Source organism: Diachasmimorpha longicaudata, chromosome 11 (assembly GCF_034640455.1).
Source record: "Diachasmimorpha longicaudata isolate KC_UGA_2023 chromosome 11, iyDiaLong2, whole genome shotgun sequence".
NCBI classification, from domain to species: Eukaryota; Metazoa; Arthropoda; class Insecta; order Hymenoptera; family Braconidae; genus Diachasmimorpha; species Diachasmimorpha longicaudata.
This window is the reverse complement of record NC_087235.1, coordinates 4,551,211-4,570,599: the sequence shown is the minus strand read 5'-3', so window position 1 is coordinate 4,570,599 and position 19,389 is coordinate 4,551,211. Positions and strand designations below refer to the sequence as shown.

Here is a 19,389-nt window from a genome sequence, read left to right as displayed (position 1 = left end):
TTTATTTCGTTTTGCCCACTGGATAAAAATAATCTTATTTTTATTATTTATAATACATATATTGAGTTGTTTATAGCCCCTTGGATAACAAATCATCATCATTTTAATTTTGCAGTTTCAGATTTATTTTTAAATAAATAATTAACAATCCACCATGCCAGGTGCACAGCCATATTAGTACCAACCCCCGCAGTGAGTGGCGCCACCGTCGATCCTATCGTCGTTTGCGACCCCCCGCCGGCTAAGTCAATTGCGATTAAATCCTCCCATGTCACCAGTTCCCGAGGTTGCTGGTAGCTGGTGGCACTAGTCACCTGTTCGCAGCGCTCCCATGCGTTGAGCTCGGCAAACAACAGCAGACGGCTTATTTGCTAGCAGCCGCTAGTGCCGTACGGTGCAAAAGAGGTGTGAATAGACTTGTGTACATGTGCATTAGTGTGCTTATCGTGACGTTTTTTGTTTGAGACAGCGGTAAGTAAGCCTTTATTTACGCGCCATTCAACAAATGTTACATCATTACTGTATTTGCAAATCAACAAGCCCCACACACACTTCCCGAGAAGTTAGTTATCATTTGGATAAGACGTTGGGAATGTCCACAACCTCTATCACTCCTCTGAGCTCTTTGAATACGTCTAATTACTCCTTGTTTCCTAAAATACGCAGTTGTCAATATAATATTCGGTCCAATGGGGCATGAATTTCGTGACTTTATGGTGAGTTTAACGGTCGGACTAATTTCCATAGCTCGTTCTTTCTACGATGTCAATCCATTTTTATTAGCTCGATCTACGGACACTCATCTAGCGGTTGTCTCACTTGTTATGGTCCGCTAGACTCACTCTCGAAATAACTGTCTTTTGAATTAGTTTGTTTTTAAGAGCACTAACTTGTGATCGATAGTTCTTAATTACTGCGATTCTCCTGGAATCTAACCTAAAAGAGTGTTTCCAGACTTGTCCCCATTCTTGGGGCCTCATGGTCATGAAAAAAATAATGATCTGTGCATAAATAACAAAATTTTATTGCACTTTGTAGAGGTAAAAGGGTGGAAAAAGACATAAAAACATTGTATGTGAATGACCGTTATACTGAGACAACCGACGAGACATTGGGATGATTAATAATGTGGAGCTCTGGACTCGTAATCACATGAACCGGGAATACGAGAATAAAATCAACGACGAGAACGTCTTTTTAGTTAGATGTCCATTCTCTTATCGTCAATGCAACATTATGTACCTGTGCTGCACCTGTGCGAGAGAGAAGTCCGTCTAATGCTGCTTCCTCGGTGAATCCTGGCTGGTATAATTGAGCTTGTCCCTGGGAGAGCACAATTTGTCTTACATTTTTTCAACTTTATATCGGGGAATCGAAACGAGTTTTCGGCTTATCGTAGGAGAGAGGGTATATTGTCCCGTTATCCAGGGACAACATTGACATGTTCTACTGTTTCTGCATTGAAGATTAAAGGGGATAGCCGAGATGTTGAAAACAGACGAGAAATGTCTCATAAATATGCATTTTTCTCTCGTGCTATGGATTCTTTGATATTTGCCCCCTTCTGGGCTCTCCACTTGAGAATGTACATCAGAGATGATCTCTTAAAAATTCATCTGCGCATGAACGTTCGTGGATGATGAGAAAAACACGTGTGAGCCAGACAATTTTTACAATTTGGTAAAACGATAAAAACCCCCTGTCCTCCACCGACACTTCGCATCATCTCCTTGTTCTTTTCCTTATTTTCTGAGTAAAGAACACTAACGGATTTAGCTACCGCACTTTTATGAATTCTATAACATCTAGAGTGTGACGTTTAAGATGTGAAATTGATAGGACGTTTTTTGCTGCCTCGTTTATGTTCATCAAAGAGAGGGGACGTAAAATTCCGTGGTGCAGATTAATGACCTCTTAATTAAGAACTGATAATGATTGGAGGACAAATATTGTAGGCGATTGTACACCCTGAAGAATTCACAATCGTGCAATCTAACAATTTGTTACCCATTGTTAGGCAATTCGATTAATGGTAATTGGATTATTACTCGTTTGAATCGCTCGTAGCTGAGTTGATTCTCGGAAATTGCTTGTGTCTAGCTTCCGCACAGGGAAGAAAATTTAAACGTCCCTTGTGTCTCTTCAGAATGATTCCACCGCTTCACTATCCATTTTACTTTTATACGATAAATATGTCGACTTTACATGGCTATATGCATAGTAGCTGGCTGCCGTGAGTCTTCGGTACTTCATTGTGCTGCAGCACATAAGGTGAATGCGCCGCACTTGGCGCACAGCCTCAGTTTGATTCACTACCTCTTATTCTGCGGATCGTGTCAGTGCTATTTCACATCCACCGAAAAATCAAATGCATCATTTCGGTTAATTTAAGTCGTCGATCGACGAATTTCCCTATTCATTGATCGGTTAATGTGGGCCCAGGTCTTTGGGAAAAATCAAAAATCTCTCTTCTGATTTTTAATTAAATTTCACTGTGGAATGCAATTTTTCGTTATCTCACGATGGTCGTTGTGACGTCGTCGACGGTTACAGTAGTTGAGGATATTTCGGCGGACACACTCGGCAGGTGAGTTAATTCTCTGATGGAAAATTCACGGGAAAAATTATCCCTCGGGGTTTTCAGGTCGGTGAAATCCCCCTGCAAATTATCATTTTTTTTCCCCTCAAAGCGACAAGACGACATACGTCTCGAGAAATCTCTTATAGCCGTGAAAATCAACGATCGAAAGTACGAGGCCTACTTCATACATCCGTTTGAATTTCGTACTATTTACAAATCGTGTGTCTCTAATCGATTGAGTCTTTAGCGTTCAATTTTCATTGCCATTTAAAATGACCTCATCATATTTTTTCAATGATAATTGATATTCGTGGACACGCACACGGCGAACGGTATACACATGTACATTGGTCAATTATGAGGAACCCCCGGGCCGGAACGGACATTGCACCAAGTAACGTCTCGGCACGTCAGTTCACGTGTAAGAACCCATTGGCTGTTTGTGGCCCCGATTTTTCTGACCAACATTAAGCCGACGTATCTATTCGACTTCTAGTCCAAATTGATTCAGGAAAAATTCGCCTCAATCAGCCTCAGAGTCTCGGGATCATTGTATTGTTTATTATGTCATTGTTACTGCTGATAGAGTGAAATCGGTAGGAGAAGTTGATGGGTGCCGCACGATTTTGTTTACTCGGTGGCACGCACTTCCGGTTCCGGTTTACCTCCGGCTGTGGGTACTTTCCGTTTGATGATCACTCTGTCTGGTCAATCATTATGATATTATTACTCGCGGGGTACATCTCTGGTAGATCGATATCCGTTGAACATCGACTGATAGTCGAAACGGAGTCAACCGGATTCACGATTGTCCGGTGACTGGGCTTTTTATTTTTCCAAGGTGTCATTTATTTTTCAGGGTATGTACAGGTGTTGTTGCATCGTGGAATGTACGGTGGTAAAGAGTAGAAACTTTAAAATAGGGAGAGGGGTGAGGTGAAGGGGCAGTTGTCGACGTTTTCCCATCTTCTTGAGCAAACTCGTTGCCGGGGATAGCATAGCCGACGAGGTCAGAGGTGATGCTTTTCAATGAAGCCAGCGCCATTACCAGTAGTAGCTCTTCACAGGAATAAATTTCAGAGATTAAAAGGCATTGAAAATTGTACCTTCCGGGAAACCGGGAAAAAATGAGGCCTCTCCGGTTTTATTAATGAGACAAATGAATTCAGTGTTTTTTGGACGTCAAGTCGGCTGAACGATCACATGAAGAGGACAATAAATTGTCGATTGAAAAAAGCAACTCCCTCTTATGGAAGATATCCCATAAAATCTCCTCATGAAATTCATTTGCATGTCAGGGCAACAGTAAAAAAAATTCTATCGCATGCGCCTATCTCGGTCTATTTTTGTAACAAAAAAATCAAACAATGAATAGAAGAAAAGAACGAAAAGTGGAAAAACCTTTGCGTAGGGAAAGGTTTCACCAGACACAGCTGAGAGACTGCGCGCGGTTCAGAATACTTTCAAAGATAGCTTTTTGTGGTTTTCAAAGGCAGTCACCGAAGAGCTTCACTCCATACCAGTTACTGCACTCGTATGGACGTGTACCACGCGTTCACGAGAGTGAAAAAGAAAATATTTTCTCATCCGAAAAAAAACACAAACTTATTAGAGATTTTTCTCCCCGATTAACCATGTACATATGTGTTTCACTTTAGGCGATAATAAATTAGAAAGCCCCTATTTTCTGCACGAGTAGGAATCCCTCTGAATGCTGAAAGCACAATCATGATTGAAGTGTCAATAGAGTGTGAGGTACTTTGTAAAAATCAGTACGATAGCGCACTTACTATTAACTCAGGCATTATTTGATGAACAATAATTAGTGAACGTCAGGTGATGGAATTATTTCACATCGAATATTGAATATTTCAGGTTGCGGATTCGGTACGTGATGCCGGCGGCGCATCTCACGCTGCGCGAGGAGGACGTGGTGCGTCTGACCCTTGAATTTCTTCACAGCCGAGACCTTCACATATCGCAATTGTCACTTGAACGTGAAACAGGAGTTATAAATGGCCAATACAGCGACGATGTGTTATTTCTCCGACAATTAATACTCGATGGACAATGGGATGATGTGTTGGAATTTATTCAGCCCCTGGAGGCACTACCAGACTTTGATATGCGAAAATTTACTTATTCAATACTACGTCACAAGTACGTAGAGCTTCTCTGTATAAAGTCTGAGGCAAATGTCATTAGTGGGGCAAATGGCAGTGTTGACAATGCTGTTGAGGAAGTTGTTAAAGTATTGAGTGACCTTGAGAAAGTGGCGCCTTCTAAAGAAGAATACAGCAGTCTATGTTTATTACTTACTCTGCCAAGATTGACTGATCATTTGCAGTATAAAGACTGGAATCCGAGCAATGCAAGAGTCCAATGTTTCCGGGAGGTTCATCCATTAGTGGAGAAATTTTTACCCGGAGATAGGAAGACTGATCCCAATCATCCCATAACATCTGCCAAAAATGATCGTTTGATACAGCTAATAATCAAGGGGATTTTATACGAGTCCTGTGTTAATTACTGTCAGGCGAAGGCCACTGGTTCCAAGGAGAGCGAACAGGTAACGACGATCATCCATTTTTTTCTAAATTAATTGCCCAATCAATTGATGGATTCAATGAAATTTTTGTTCCTCGATATTTTCAGGTGGAAATGAGTTTTTCCCGATTACTGGATGGCTCCGTGGGTTTCAGTGATTCTGATTTAAGTCTCCTCTCATGGCTACAGAGTATTCCACCTGACACATTTGCGGTGCCGTTCGCCCAGCGGACCCTCAACGTTGACGTTGAGAGATTGGAGAGGCCCTCGCTTGAAACATCATGGACGGAGCATATGCTCATCACACCGATAAAACCAAAGACTTTTCCACACAGTGCAATGCCCTTCACACGACCGAGATCAGCAGCGGATATGATGTCTAGGAGTTTAGTACCGGCACTTGAAGGGCCCAGGCCGAGAAGTCCGGGACCGAAAAATGCTACTCTCCCGTCGGCGGCGCTCATGGCGTTATCCACTGGTGATATCAATCCGATGTCTCGTTCATCTTTCGCTAGTTTTCATTTGACTGGGTTTAAAAATAATAAACTCATGAATACGAGTGTTGACAGACTGTTTGAAAATGAGGGAGATGTTTTTCTCAGCTCGAGCTACGCGGAATTCCAGCAATTGCCATCGATTCAGGAGGCTATTGCCAACGCCGCACAATCGAAATTCCCTTCGACAGCGAGAGGAAAGTCCAAGAGTCCTGATGGTCAGTTACTATTCTTCATTTGTCATAAATAAAAGTTATATTGAATAAAACAATGAAATAAATGGGAATTTCTCCTCTAATAGGCAAAATTGATCCTTCAGCCGCATCAACACCAGAACGACGTATGCCAGGAAGAGAATCCCCTGCCCCATCAACCGCACGAAGCTCGCGGAGAGATTCTCTAGCTGACAAACCCGTGGGTCTCACTCAGAAGACCCCAGACTCCATGGTAATTTCTAGTCGAGGTCCTATGACTGGTGAACAACAGCTTGAACAAAGTTACAATGGGGATTTGTTCAAAGAATATCAGAAGCAAAAACAGAAACTTCAAGAGACCATTCAACTCAAGGAACGCGAGCGGGATGAACTTGTACGACAGTTATCAGCACCGATATCTGCCCAATTGGTGGACAATCGATTGCAAAATGAAACGTGAGTAATTTAAATAATTTAATAATTAAATACATTGACTTTTTGTGCCATTTAACTTTTTAACCTTTCCGTAATTGATCGATTAATTAATAACGAGCCGTATAAAAATTTAAAGACGAAATAAGAAGCGAAAAGACGAGAGCGCTGGGTGTGCGCTTGTTAATTTCGTCTAACGAGCTAAATTTATCCCACCGTGAAATGTCAAGTGTAACATTTTTTCTTAATGGTGGGCAATTCCCGGCTGAATCAATCGTTTCATTCACGATGAAGAATGAAAGTTTTCCAGACATCTGGAATTATATCCCAGTGGATTCCCCCATTCAATCTCCCCATGTTTTTTATTCTCGAATGTAATATCGTTTTAAAGACATCAACAAAGAGGAAATAGCTGCTCCCCTCGACTGGTGCGAGGATACGACAGCTGTTAGATGCTTCAAGCTTATCATGTACCAAAGAGAATTTTTTTTCTCCATGTCTTGTACACATTTCTTCTCCGTGAATTTATTTTCCCGAAAACCGGGAGCATTTTATTACCGTTTTCTGAGTAAAAATTCACCAACAATGAAATAATCCTAACGTTAACATTTACGTGATTGATATTCATTTCAAGTGCACATATCCACTCGCACAAGCATAAATAAATGAAAGCAACGAGTGATGGAGGCGTTGGCTAAGATATAGTTCTGTTGTTGTGGCGAGGGAAGCCGCGCGTTAGCCAGGAACAGCGGTTCAAGCTGTTTGTATTCTTCAGTTGTACTCTACACTCTCGTTGCATCGGTTCATCTTAATGCGTCGTACGGTCATATTGCGATATGACAGATTGTGGCACATCATGAGATGCAGTTAGTCATTCCATGAATTTTTTATGGAAAAAATTTAGTCTCTAATTTCAATAGTTGTTTTGCATTGCGAATCACAGAGAATCAAGATGATGTATCACAAACCAACAATACCGCGATTTCGTATCGCCGAGAGAGTCAGTGTTTCGGTGAATAATCGACCTGTTTACGGTAAATTCAATGGCCACAGTTCGACGTGTAGCTTGCGGACATCTCGTTCATCCACACCCATTGCGAATCGGTAAAAACAAGATCATTCAGAGGATTTTAACTCACGAATACAGACGGTTGTTTATTCTCATCCAGTGACCGTTAAATTTTTTCTACACATTCAGAACTTCATACTTCAAGTCATAAATATTGTATTCTTTCAGTCACAAGTCGAATTTGGCGAGCAAAGGTCCCTCACCAGTGCATCCAGCGACACCCAATAGATCTGGACTCCAGTCGCCAAAACCTGGGCTCAACGGTGTGGATCCAATCTCGTGAGTTGTTTAATCATTTTTTCTTCAGCAAGTAAACTGAGTGCTTTGTTCACTGGTATTTTTATTTTCATAAATTTTACAGCCGACAAAACTCAACTGCAACGAGTGTTTATGAATCGAGGCATCATGATGACCACTACGACATTGTGAATTCAGGCAAGGTAAGGGAAAAAAAAGTAAACCGATAATCATACTTGACTTACAACTGCTCAATTACAAAGCCAATTGAAGTAGTAATGAGGCTTCAATGACACTAAATACCAAAATGGACGCAAATGGGACAGTAAGGACGATTCATTCTGCTAAGTAAGAACGAGGGCAGTTCACACTATTCTCCTTGTACAGATTCGTTTCAATTGTACAAATCTAACATTTAAGAATATCTCTGGTGAGTCAGGTAGCTCAACTGGTACTCGATTGATCTGTCATTAGTGCAGAGATAATGGTGGGATTAAAATAAAGCCGGTCATCTTATTAAATTACACGTGTGGAGCAATCAAGAGCAACAGGGGTTTTTTGCTTAGTCTTCATTCCAGAAAACACGTGGATAATTGTCGGTTAACTTCAGTAGTGCTCTTTTTGCTAATAAATTTGAAATATGCTTTCAAATGAACATGTTTTGTGGCGGAAAAGATTGAAACAATTTGTGAATCATCGTGACTGCAAGTCAAGGGATAAAAATGTAGTTTTTTTAAACTCTAAATGAAATATGTTGTTATTATCTGTGAACTTGGTCAAGAGGGCATTGAAATTAGTGCTCCAAAATAACTTTTTAATTACACTGAACATCGTTGGTATATTTCCATGGCCGTCGTATACACAATGAGACAAAGCTATTTCCTCTGTACAATTCATTACAAAATAGTTTTTGTTTAGGGACGACAATACCTGTCACGATTATTCAAAAACTCATTGTATTATTGTAGCTGAATATTCCACCTCATTACGAAGTATTGAAATCAGATTGATGTCATCTGTGTAGATCACTCAATAGGAAGGCCTATTAGGTCACGAAAACATTGAAATTACCATCGAAAAGTACATCGCATGTAGGCGGTTTACACATGTCATCGAAGAATGTGTACTTCCTCAATGAAGCGACTTTTGTCAGTATTTTTTCTGACGGTTTATTTATCCAGTGTGATTCACAACGGCGATAACAATTATCCCCCCAGTATCTAGTCTACACTGCGTATGTTCAGTGTTCATTAAGCAAATGCGTTAACGCATCCTTGGGAAACGAAATTATGACAAGGCAATTTATACCGGTGTATCATCTTCCCGTAATCCAAATCTTTTCTCGTGTCTCACGAACGATGTATACAAAAATTCACTCTCTGTCGACGTACATTTTCAAGGTGAACTGCAATCGACATGCATCTTCCGTAGGCGTCAAACCAACCAATTGCACCAGTGGTAATCTGACACTGACAGATTTGTGTCACCAGCGTGGAGAAAAAAATATTAAATAAAAATTGCGTAAATTCACGTGGTGATATGTGATTGTGCAAAATTAACACCGGTAGATAATGTTGATGTCTGGGAATCGACACTTCGTTGATCAAGTAGGAATCTCTTAGTGATTATTTACTCTGGGGTGGATGTTAAATAACAAATGATGTTCATTTGAAATATATTGATGATCGTCTGTGGATCCGGAATTTTAGCACAAGCAATGACGAAGAAATTCATATGGAGATGGCAAATGTGCAGAGATATTCAAGCATTGACCCTAGGATACTTGAGTTCCAGCAGTGAATGTACATTTGAGTGGATCTGGCAGCATTCCACGCTACCTTGAGTCACGAAGCTATAAACTTTTATGTTCTTTTCCTTGACTTGCACGTGCAAGTTCATGTCTCCCATGATGAGCCGTTATATTGGCCGTCTGGTCCCTAAGTAGGTTGTTCACAAGGGCCCACAACAAATTTTCGATTTTGTTCGAAGGGCTCTTGGATGCCCCCCCAATTGGATGACAGGCTGATGACAAAAATTACTGGGGATTACGGAGGCTATTACATGATTACAACGTCATCAATTGCACTCGTGGACTGGGAGTATCGATTAACTAATGAACAACTGACGAAAAGTGATGACACCATGAACAATTGTTTATAGGAATTGTGCTAATTATATTTTCCCAGCATAATCCTCCACGTGAGTTTGCCCTAATAAGGTGAGTCGCTCTCAGCGCGAAAAAACCTCGAGAAATTGATATTGGAGGGGGAAGTTGAGACACGCGGGGGACCTCTTTGACGCCCCTGTGTTGTTTCCCCACACTCCAGTAAGCCGTCGGACGTGTGTTGGGACGCATTCAATTTTTCAATGAATTCAGTCTGACAGAAGTTGAAAACAGTCCAATTGTCCAGAAGAATAAAATCACGCAGGACACCGAGAGTCAAGATGTCCCATCAGCAGGCAGCAATTCGTCGATTGGAGGCCTTGTTCAGGGACGTTAAGCTTCAAGATGACACTTGCGAGGTGAGAATTGACCGAAAAATCGATCGCTGCTGCCATATACATGGTAAACACTTCAAGGAGAATTGCACAAATCGCCGGAGCTCGGTGAATACGACGTCCCCAGGAAGAGACAATTTAAATTTTCTCGGAAGACGCAGTTCACTTGGTGTAACATCCACCATGAAAAAGGAAATTCATCCCTCATTATTTCCAAGTACTCTCCGAAGAGATCCGTTGACAGCCTCCATGGGCACCATAAATCATGCACGAAAGGATTCCCATAGTCCTTTGAAGAAAAATCCAATGGGTAGTTCTATGGGTTGCCTCAAGAAAGATAACTTTGGCAGCTTTAGTTCATCCCTTCGACGAGATTACGTCGCCAAATCGATGACAAGTTTGCAACGTCCACCAATGCAAAAGGACTCAGTAGACGGTGGAAATCGTTGTCTCGATAACTCGGTGAGCCAGAAAATCCATGGAAATCAGGATTTACTGGGGAGTGTATCAACTGGAAATTTGAAGAGTTGTATATCCGGTGCCAATAGAAATGCGCGGGGAAATCTCAGTGTTAAATTGAGCAGTGATGCCCTTCACCGATCTGATGATAATTTTAAGAAGAATCAGAGTGGGAGTTTGTATGGACAAGGGTCCAGTGATAGGAGGAGATATTCGACAGATTCTCTTGATGGATTTAAAAGACACTCTTGGGACACTGGACGCAGGGGATCCTCTGGGTCATCTGGGGGATGGGATGATCCCATTTGGGAGGAAAGTGACAAGGTATTTCTTTATGGAATTATTTATTAATCGGACAGTTAATGCCTCGGTGAAAAGGAACAGTAGGTACTCATGCTGTGATCTTGAAACTTGACTTTGGTATTCCGTTTGATGCCGAGGTGACGTCATTGCGGCGCCATGCATGGTCACAAAACCCCGTTCACTATCCGCGGGGCTTAGTCATTCGACATTGCTCGAAATTATGTTTACTCAAGTGGTGAAAATTTTCGTTTGATTTTTTGTGACAGGAAACTAAGAAAATATTCTAACAACTCTTGCCCTTTGGCATAGACTGAAAGGTCGATCGATCTGTGGCTGATCGATATCCTATTATGTTATTGATCCTCATAGGCATTAAATCATAAAGCCGAATATTTTTTTTCTGCTTCACTTTCAGAGAAATTGAAGTTAAAACTACACAATAGGAAAAATGAAATGTTCTGGTCGTGAAAATTTCACACGTAGGAAATTCCAATAAAGGATTAATTTCACAGGATGTAGGAGAACTCAAGACAATCTTCATATTGTTTTATAGCATTTCAATTTTGTACACAGTACAAAAAATATTCTAACATTAAATTCTTATTGAATTCCATTTGTTGACGACTTGTCATAAATTTGATCATCTCCTTGTGTGGTGAAATGTGGGCGGTTGTTTATATCATTTTTATTTCCCTATTTCTCATTTACCTTCGTTTTTCCGTGAGTGTGCTCATTACATTAACATTTGTTTTGAATAAAAACGAATCGTCATGCAGAACAGTCGATCCATTTGACATTCATGATATTTTTTTTTAATTAACGGGTATAAAATTGGCGGTGCGACGTCATCTCTTGAATTATCGATTATTACATTATCTCGACTGAATTTAAATTCAGAAATGAAGTTATTTTGTAAACCGCCTACTAACGATCTGTCTTCCTGCTTTTGTTAATGAATTGATTTGACTGGAGGTTTCACAACGTCAATAATTTGATCACCTTCCACTACTATAGAGTTTCTCAATTCATCAGTATAGACAGTTGTATAGAATATCCCGGACACGTGTACCTCATTCACGAAAGTCGGTTAAGAGGACCCGTTTTTATCATAAATTCTTCGACCCAGCGTTTCAACGACCTTTGCTTAGTCGACGACGCACATAGAATTGCAAATACTTAATGTCACCATTAATATTGTTATTATAAGGTATTTTCCGTGAAAGAGATTCCAGGAATTTGATTCTTCTGAAGTGACAATTTGTCTCACAATTAAGATTTCTATCCACATCTCTAAATTTTTGATTTTTTTCCCCCTCTTTAATTACCGGAAAAATTTACTTTCACGTCATTGTAGCGGACAAATTATGATAATTTACCATGTCCTTCGTCGCCTGTTGACTTTCTCAGATGGATTAAAATTACGGGTATTTTATCAATAAGTAGTTTATCAAGATTGCGGGTTATTATGTCCCCTCTACTCCGCAATAATCATCTGACCTATTTTTCGGTATTTGATGCACAATATTCTAGACTAGACCCACCTGAGCGGTCCAATCGGGGAAATTACACCGCCTTTCGTGCTGGATCACAGCACTCTACGACGACAGTGAAATTTTCCTCGTTTTGTTTCAAAAAATAAAGAGAATGAAAACAACTGGAAAAAAACATTAAAGTGGAACGAGATTTTTCATCCGCATCTGCTTGCCAATGAAAGGATGTAATTATTTATAAATATTCAAAATGGGGTCATAAAATTGAGAAAGAAAATCGATTCTCTCAGAAGAAAATGATTCGTGGGCAAAAGTATTTTTTTCTCTGCAGGAAAAATTACAAGAAAATAAATTTTACAAATTTTCCAACTACGGGCGTAACCCAGTGTTCAGCCATATCATTACATCAGATTATCACCTGAAGATCAATCGCATCCCGTTGTCACTTCCGGCTATCATAAACGAATGAGCATGAAATCTATTGAATTAATCCAGGACACGTGAAACCAGCGTGCTTCACAAGTGAAAGTAGCCTCGCACTGTTGGGAAATATAATAATTTGTTCCTTTTAACAGTTTAAAATGTTATAACATCATCATTGAATAATTAAAGGTAATTACACGTCGTAAAGCTGATTAGCGTACTAGTTGAAGGAGAGTGTTCGCAGATTAGTTGTATGCAAGAAAGTAAAAAAGAGGAGTTAGAGGAAGAGAGAGAGGGTAGCACCGGAGAAAAGAAGTGGGTCGAACCTCTTCGCTTAGTAGTTACTGGAGAGAATGTTGATGGGTACGCACTCGTTCACCAGACACTGTCGGGTTCGGTTACAGCAGCTGTTTTACCATAATTTTTAAACAATTCCATATTGATATAGGGAGACTGAATGAGAAATACCGGATGTGTTCGTTCAAGAGGAATATCGCATCATTCAAACGTGATAAACTTCTCTTGAGAAATAAAATCTCATCGAGTGTTGGATGATATTTTTGGATTTATTTTGAGTGAATCATTGATAAGTGACTGTGATTACTGTCAGTGCGGATAATGGATATTAATAATACCCGTAAAATATCGTAAAAGAAAACATTAGGGGAATAATTGACTTCGTCCACAAAACCTCTGTCATGGATGATTGTCTGATACCCAGGATTTGATTTTTACAACGTTGGAAAGTAGTGAAAATCAGGCGAGAAATTTTTTGTTGATATTGGAACATCTAATTAGTGAAGAAACGTTGGTGGTATTGGTTGGAGAGGGGAGGGGGAGGGAGAGGAGTAATACGTGCCCGCAAAGTGCGAGCCTCGTCTTGCACTAGCGAATATACCTGTTCATTTTTTTTTCTCTTTCTCTCTTGAGATTTCTTTTCACTTTTCCCGGCGTCACCCACTGATTTCACCTTCCCGCTTATTTCTCATTTCAATAAAGTTTCATTATTCCTTTATCTCCTGCGTCGCAGCACGCGAAGGTGCTATTAAGTATAAATGGGTGACCTACGTATTTTGGATCCACGAATGGATTCGCGATTTGCACCAGAATTGAAACATCGTCCATGGCCAGCAATTTATCGTAATCATCCAGCAACTCGTGGACCATCTATGTGTTATCGTCCAATGCCATTGGAGGCACTGACTCGTTGGGTGACACCCCACATACCTCCCCACGATTACAATTATCTACCAGCACCAATGAGGCCGAATAAAAATCGTGATTACTATTATTTGACACCTATGTACAGAAATGCCATACCACCTCCCTCATCAGCGATGACTGTTCAAGTACCACCCCTGGGTATCACCAATAGAATGATGATAATGGAAAAGTCGAGAAGTAAAACGAAGAGTTCGTCAAATGGTACTGGAAGAAGCAGTGTTCCACCCTGTACATGTTCAGTTGGTAGAACACGATCACTGGAAGATGTTCGGAGCGAATTGAGCGAGTGGGAGGAGTACAATGATGAGAATGGTAACAGAGTGAAGAGCAATGCGAAAAATAATTTTCGCAATTCGAGGAGATCGATGGAAAATCTTCTGGAAGCTGATGATCAGTGCGTTGGGGGTTTAAGGACTATTAATGGCATTGGCAGTGGGGATAGACATCGAAGGGACATGAGAAAGGATTGCTCCAGACGGAGAGGGAGTTATATGGTAAATTAATGATTTTTATTGGCGTCGAGTGAATTTTATAGTCATTAACATTCACAATATTGGAGACAGGCTTGGCTATCGTCAACACCATAATTTTCTGTTTTATTATGACTAGAATAACGCCGTCAACTGCTGAAAAGTCATTCGAAAGTTGTCCAATTTCGCAATGCAAACAACTGTCGCTCTCTTGCGTGGATAACCGATGCCAAAGTGGATTGTTCGGTGGTTATGCTTGAATTATTTATCTTGAAGAATCATTTGTCAAACGCATCTAGATTTTTTAATTATATTCACAGATATTCAGCGAGAGAGGTATTATTTTGTGGAATCGATTTTACATTTTTTGTTCTTCGCTAAATGGGTGAATGAGTTGGAAATGTGAAAGTCAAGTCAGAGGTGCTAAATTGGATTGAATCGCGTGAACATAAACTTGCCTAATAGTCGTACCTAAAATATCGACCGGAAATTTTAATCAGATCAAAAGGTATCTTGCAATACCGGTTGATTATACGCTTGGGCAGGAGTCAAGGTATTATTGTGGAACTAGTCCATCAACTTTTATTATTACCATAGTCAATTACAAGGTACAAACCTGTCATCTTCGGAAGTACCTCTCTCCAGATATTCCGACAAATATTTTGAAACACTTTGATAATTAATGGGAATTATGAATTGATGAATTTATTTTTAAAAAAGTGATAAATAAAATGGTAACTCGCTGAAATTCACTGGTCTACAGCGAATGCTGTAAAAGTCGAACATTTCCGGCTCGTTAATCAGTTTGGGAAAGCGTAGATCATCGATTTAGCCTCATTCTCAAGCAGTCGATGAATAGAGAAGAAATATATCTTCATTGCCCGTAACTCTTCTATTCGCATCTCGATAATTTTTTAATCATTTTCGTCGTTGGTATAACGACCCAAGGGGGATGTCTGGGATATTTTTTGGAATTAATTTCACCATGACTAGAAATCCTATTCAATCTGTGGAGTAAATTTGTGCCGATAGTGTGCGTATAAGATGATGTGGATAATGATACAAGTAATTTGATTCAGTCGTCAGAAAACCGGGACACTGGTGCAGCTGTTGTCTATCCAAACGACTCAGTCATGATTTCCACAAAGAAATCTAGGGAATGAAATTCGAAGAATCGCAGAAATCGTTCGCCACTGGCGATTCTTGATTTACACACTGCGATTTTTTGTCCCAAATATTGATTTGAGAGGAGTGTTAATTTTTGTGATTGGAAGAAAAATGAAAAGTCCTCGTAAGTAAATGCATTGTTGTTTCGTCAGTGCATGAAATCCTCCTCTGACTCTCCTATCCGTGCGTCCATCTGGATACAATCTATCATAAGATGCTCATCGAGGCGCGGTCACTGTCGAAAGTAAAAGCAATGCCACTGTGGTAATTGTGGCCGCATTTGCGCGAACCACTGAGTTACACGAAAGGTAGTGACCGGAAATTGGATAGGAATTTGAATTTCTTTTTCAAAACACTTTCTTTTTCCCGTTGTACGTCAATATATCCAATTCCCGGACGGATATCTCATGAAGAATTTTGTTCAATGAAGTATTCAATCGAAACAATTGCATTTGTTTGGATTTCTTGCAGCCCGAGCCGAAGCCAGATGTAGATGTAACTAATGGCAGCAGCGGAAGTAATGGAAGACCTCGATTCGTTCCTGTAACAGCACTAGAGGATGTTCAAGCAGTCAGGTGTGCAGAATTTCATCCACATGGAAAATTATATGCCGTTGGATCGAATTCAAAAACACTCAGAATATGTGCTTACCCGAAACTCCACGATGTTCGGTGAGTTGATGACTGGTACAAAAAAGAAAATGAAAACACTGAAGAAAGACTTCTTAGTGAATAGGCACGTGCAATTATAGAAAATGCTCATTAAAGAAATTTGTCTAAAGACGAAGAATTGAGAAAGTGGGAAATTTCAAAGTTTATTATTTTCTTGCTCAACTTTAGTCTCTGATTTAATTACTGACACACTAGAGAGGTATTCTAAACTAGACAGTGCCTTGAGAACGAGGTGGCGAAAGAAAGTACTCTCATTTTATTCTTCCACTAAATTCCAGGGAGGATCATGAGACCTATCAGCCGACAGTTCTATTCAAGAGGACGAAGCACCACAAAGGATCGATTTACTGTCTTGCTTGGACACCGGATGGTCAACTGATGGCCACCGGAAGTAATGATAAGACGGTTAAACTCATGCGTTTCAATGCAGACACCTCCAATCTCGAAGGTTCATCTATTTTTCTCTGCTCATCCGTGACGTGTTAAATAATGTGATGCAAAAAATTTCACGACTTCTAATGGGTCTTTCATGTTCAGGTCAAGAGGTGGAGTTGACGATGCACGATGGTACAGTACGTGATCTATGCTTCCTAGAGGACACATCGAATAAATCGAGTTTACTCATAAGTGGTGGAGCTGGGGATTGTAAGATATACGTGACAGATTGTGCAACTGGAACACCTTTTCAAGCACTCAGTGGACACAGTGGTCACGTATTGACACTTTACAATTGGGGTGGAGCTATGTTTGTATCTGGATCGCAGGATAAAACAGTCAGGTTTTGGGATCTTCGTACCCGGGGCTGCGTCAATATGGTTACACCCGCGACGGTGCCTGGCAGTAGAGTAAGTGAATACTGGAAATTAATTTCCTGAAGATAATACAGACATCTGACTATTTTATTTCGCGGGAATTACAGGTGGGGAGCCCGGTGGCAGCAATTTGTGTTGATCCATCCGGCAGACTTCTTGTTTCTGGCCACGAAGACAGCAGTTGTGTTTTATTCGATATTCGCGGTGGTAGGACTGTTCAATGTTTTAAACCTCATGCCGCTGACATCAGGAGCATTCGATTTTCACCGTCTGCTTATTATTTGCTGACTGCAGGCTATGATAACAAACTCGTCCTCACCGATCTTCAACGTAAGGCGTTTATCAATATTTTTCTTTTGATAAAAATTTTCAGTCCATTCACTGATTAAATTTTAATTTTTTGTTTTTTCAGGGGATTTGACAATGCCATTGCCAAGTGTCGTCGTGGCGCAACATCAGGATAAAGTCATCTCTGGGCGATGGCATCCCACAGAGTTCTCTTTCCTCAGTACGTCAGCAGACAAAACAGCAACGCTTTGGGCATTACCTCCAGTTTAAATTTGTTTTTATATGCAACAGAATTATCGAGTTCTGTTTAATTGATTTCGCACAATCGACCATGACCAACAATTCTTTACTCTTATTATTATGCTCTTTGAATACTCTACGTCATTTAAAAATTGTTATTATTAACAATGTCAATTATTATTAAGATGAATCCAAACTTGGTCATACTCTTTTCCTTCTTTAACATTATAACAAAAGACTGGGCTGTCGTATGAGTAGCAGGAAGTAAATTATTGATGTCATTTAGATATCCACGGGTCCATTTCTCCTCTACAAGAGTATGTTTTTTTTTTATCTGTTCTAGTTTTATTGGCTTCGTTATTGTCGCAGGATAAGATATCCAGCTTGCGATGTAAATAAATTTAATGAGATTAGACCCGTTTATTAAACCTAGAAATCTTCATGTACAGTTATATTTTGTTCTTTATCCTAGAGGAACGTATACATGATTATTCATATGTTCAATCGGGAGATTTGTTTAATTTATATGATCTAATTCGACTATCGAATAAATGTGTCACCCAACGTATAAAGTAATCATTCATGCCTTTCCGATCTGCGAGTTATAGCTGACATAGATTGAAAGAGACGACGTAGAAAAATCTATAGAAATATTATATATTTTATCAATAGAGATTTTTTTGAAAGAAAGTAAAAGTAGTGTCCTTTTGTCTGTTGGTGATGTCAACTATAGAGGAAACAGAAAAATTGTAGAAAAAATTATAAAATCCTGACAGCAAGACCTGATGTATTGACATCACCATTTATATGTTCCATGTAAAAAAAACTAAACATTTCTGCTTTAAACATTGCCTTGCTTTGTAGCTGCTTCTTCGAATTTTATCCTGTACTCAAACTATAGAACAATAAATTATATACTATTGGTTTGTACAACATATTGAACTGAAGTCATTCGGTTCCAATGGAAAAGAGAGACCCTAGCTTCATGATTATCATCTAGAGGAAAAACATCCATTTAAAGGTGAGATATAAGTTAATTTTTTAATTTCAAATTAATGAAAAGTCGGTAGTATCACTGGTGCCATTATCCCCTGTTTATAAGGTAGCGTTCAACCGCAGTTTTCGTTCTCCGATCACGAACAGATGTCGCCGCATTCAAAAGAAATAGACGACGTGATTTTTTAAAATGAATTATCACCGGGCTTTTTTTCAAAACAGCAGACAAAAAAAAAAATCAAATTATTGGTATCCCCCGATAATTAAAAATGAAAATTTACAATTTTCATAACTGCACATTCATTCTGGCGAAATTAAAAATATTCTCATCTCAGTGATTAATTGATAGTCAACTGCGTCTACTAGTTGGAAAGAAAATTCATTCTTGCAGCGATTCGCCTTGGTGTATCATAAACGCATGTGCAAAATTGAAGTTGAGGTGGTACAGCCACACAAGAAGTGTAGTCTCTCTGCCCGTCCATCATTACGCCTAATTCGAAAACCGAAACGAGGGGGTTCCGCTGTGCGTAATTCATAACGCGCGATCACAGTCATCCTGGATACGAGTCTAGAGTTGTAAATAAAAAAAAAAATTGAGGAGAATGAAAAATAATAATGTTGTGATGCCCAAGTGTAGAGGCCCATGGCTCATAACTCTTTATAATAGCTAATATCTCACAAGAGTCGTATAAATGTGAATCGGTTACTAGTTACTGGCTTATACACATTAGGAAGATTTATTGTTCATGGGTCTGTACAGACTCGAGACAAGAGCAGAGATGAGAATTCATGA

At 39.7% G+C, this 19,389-nt stretch overlaps 1 protein-coding gene across 6 annotated transcripts; it reads left to right on the top strand.

Moving 5' to 3' along the window:
* Positions 1-318: 318 nt before the first annotated feature.
* LOC135167651 (WD repeat-containing protein 47) lies at positions 319-18,164 on the top strand. Of its 6 annotated transcripts, none has more exons than XM_064131064.1 (11): positions 319-471; positions 4,457-5,150; positions 5,237-5,840; positions 5,924-6,272; positions 7,486-7,596; positions 7,679-7,757; positions 16,061-16,260; positions 16,539-16,708; positions 16,798-17,105; positions 17,180-17,402; positions 17,485-18,164. In XM_064131064.1, the coding sequence occupies exons 2-11, from the start codon at positions 4,476-4,478 to the stop codon at positions 17,628-17,630; spliced, it is 2,865 nt and encodes a 954-aa protein (XP_063987134.1). In that variant the 5' UTR covers positions 319-471; positions 4,457-4,475; the 3' UTR covers positions 17,631-18,164. The 6 variants fall into 6 exon arrangements, with proteins under 6 accessions (XP_063987134.1, XP_063987133.1, XP_063987132.1 ...); XM_064131063.1 differs by lacking the exon at positions 319-471 and adding an exon at positions 569-716; XM_064131062.1 differs by lacking the exon at positions 319-471 and adding an exon at positions 2,307-2,587.
* Positions 18,165-19,389: the final 1,225 nt, after the last annotated feature.

Coding starts and splice junctions, on each gene's coding strand:
- LOC135167651 (XM_064131062.1), top strand. CDS start 2,523: ATGGTCGTTGTGACGTCGTCGACGGTTACAGTAGTTGAGGATATTTCG. Junction 5,151..5,236: donor GTTCCAAGGAGAGCGAACAG/GTAACGACGATC, acceptor CGATATTTTCAG/GTGGAAATGAGTTTTTCCCG. Junction 7,758..16,060: donor ACATTGTGAATTCAGGCAAG/GTAAGGGAAAAA, acceptor GATTTCTTGCAG/CCCGAGCCGAAGCCAGATGT.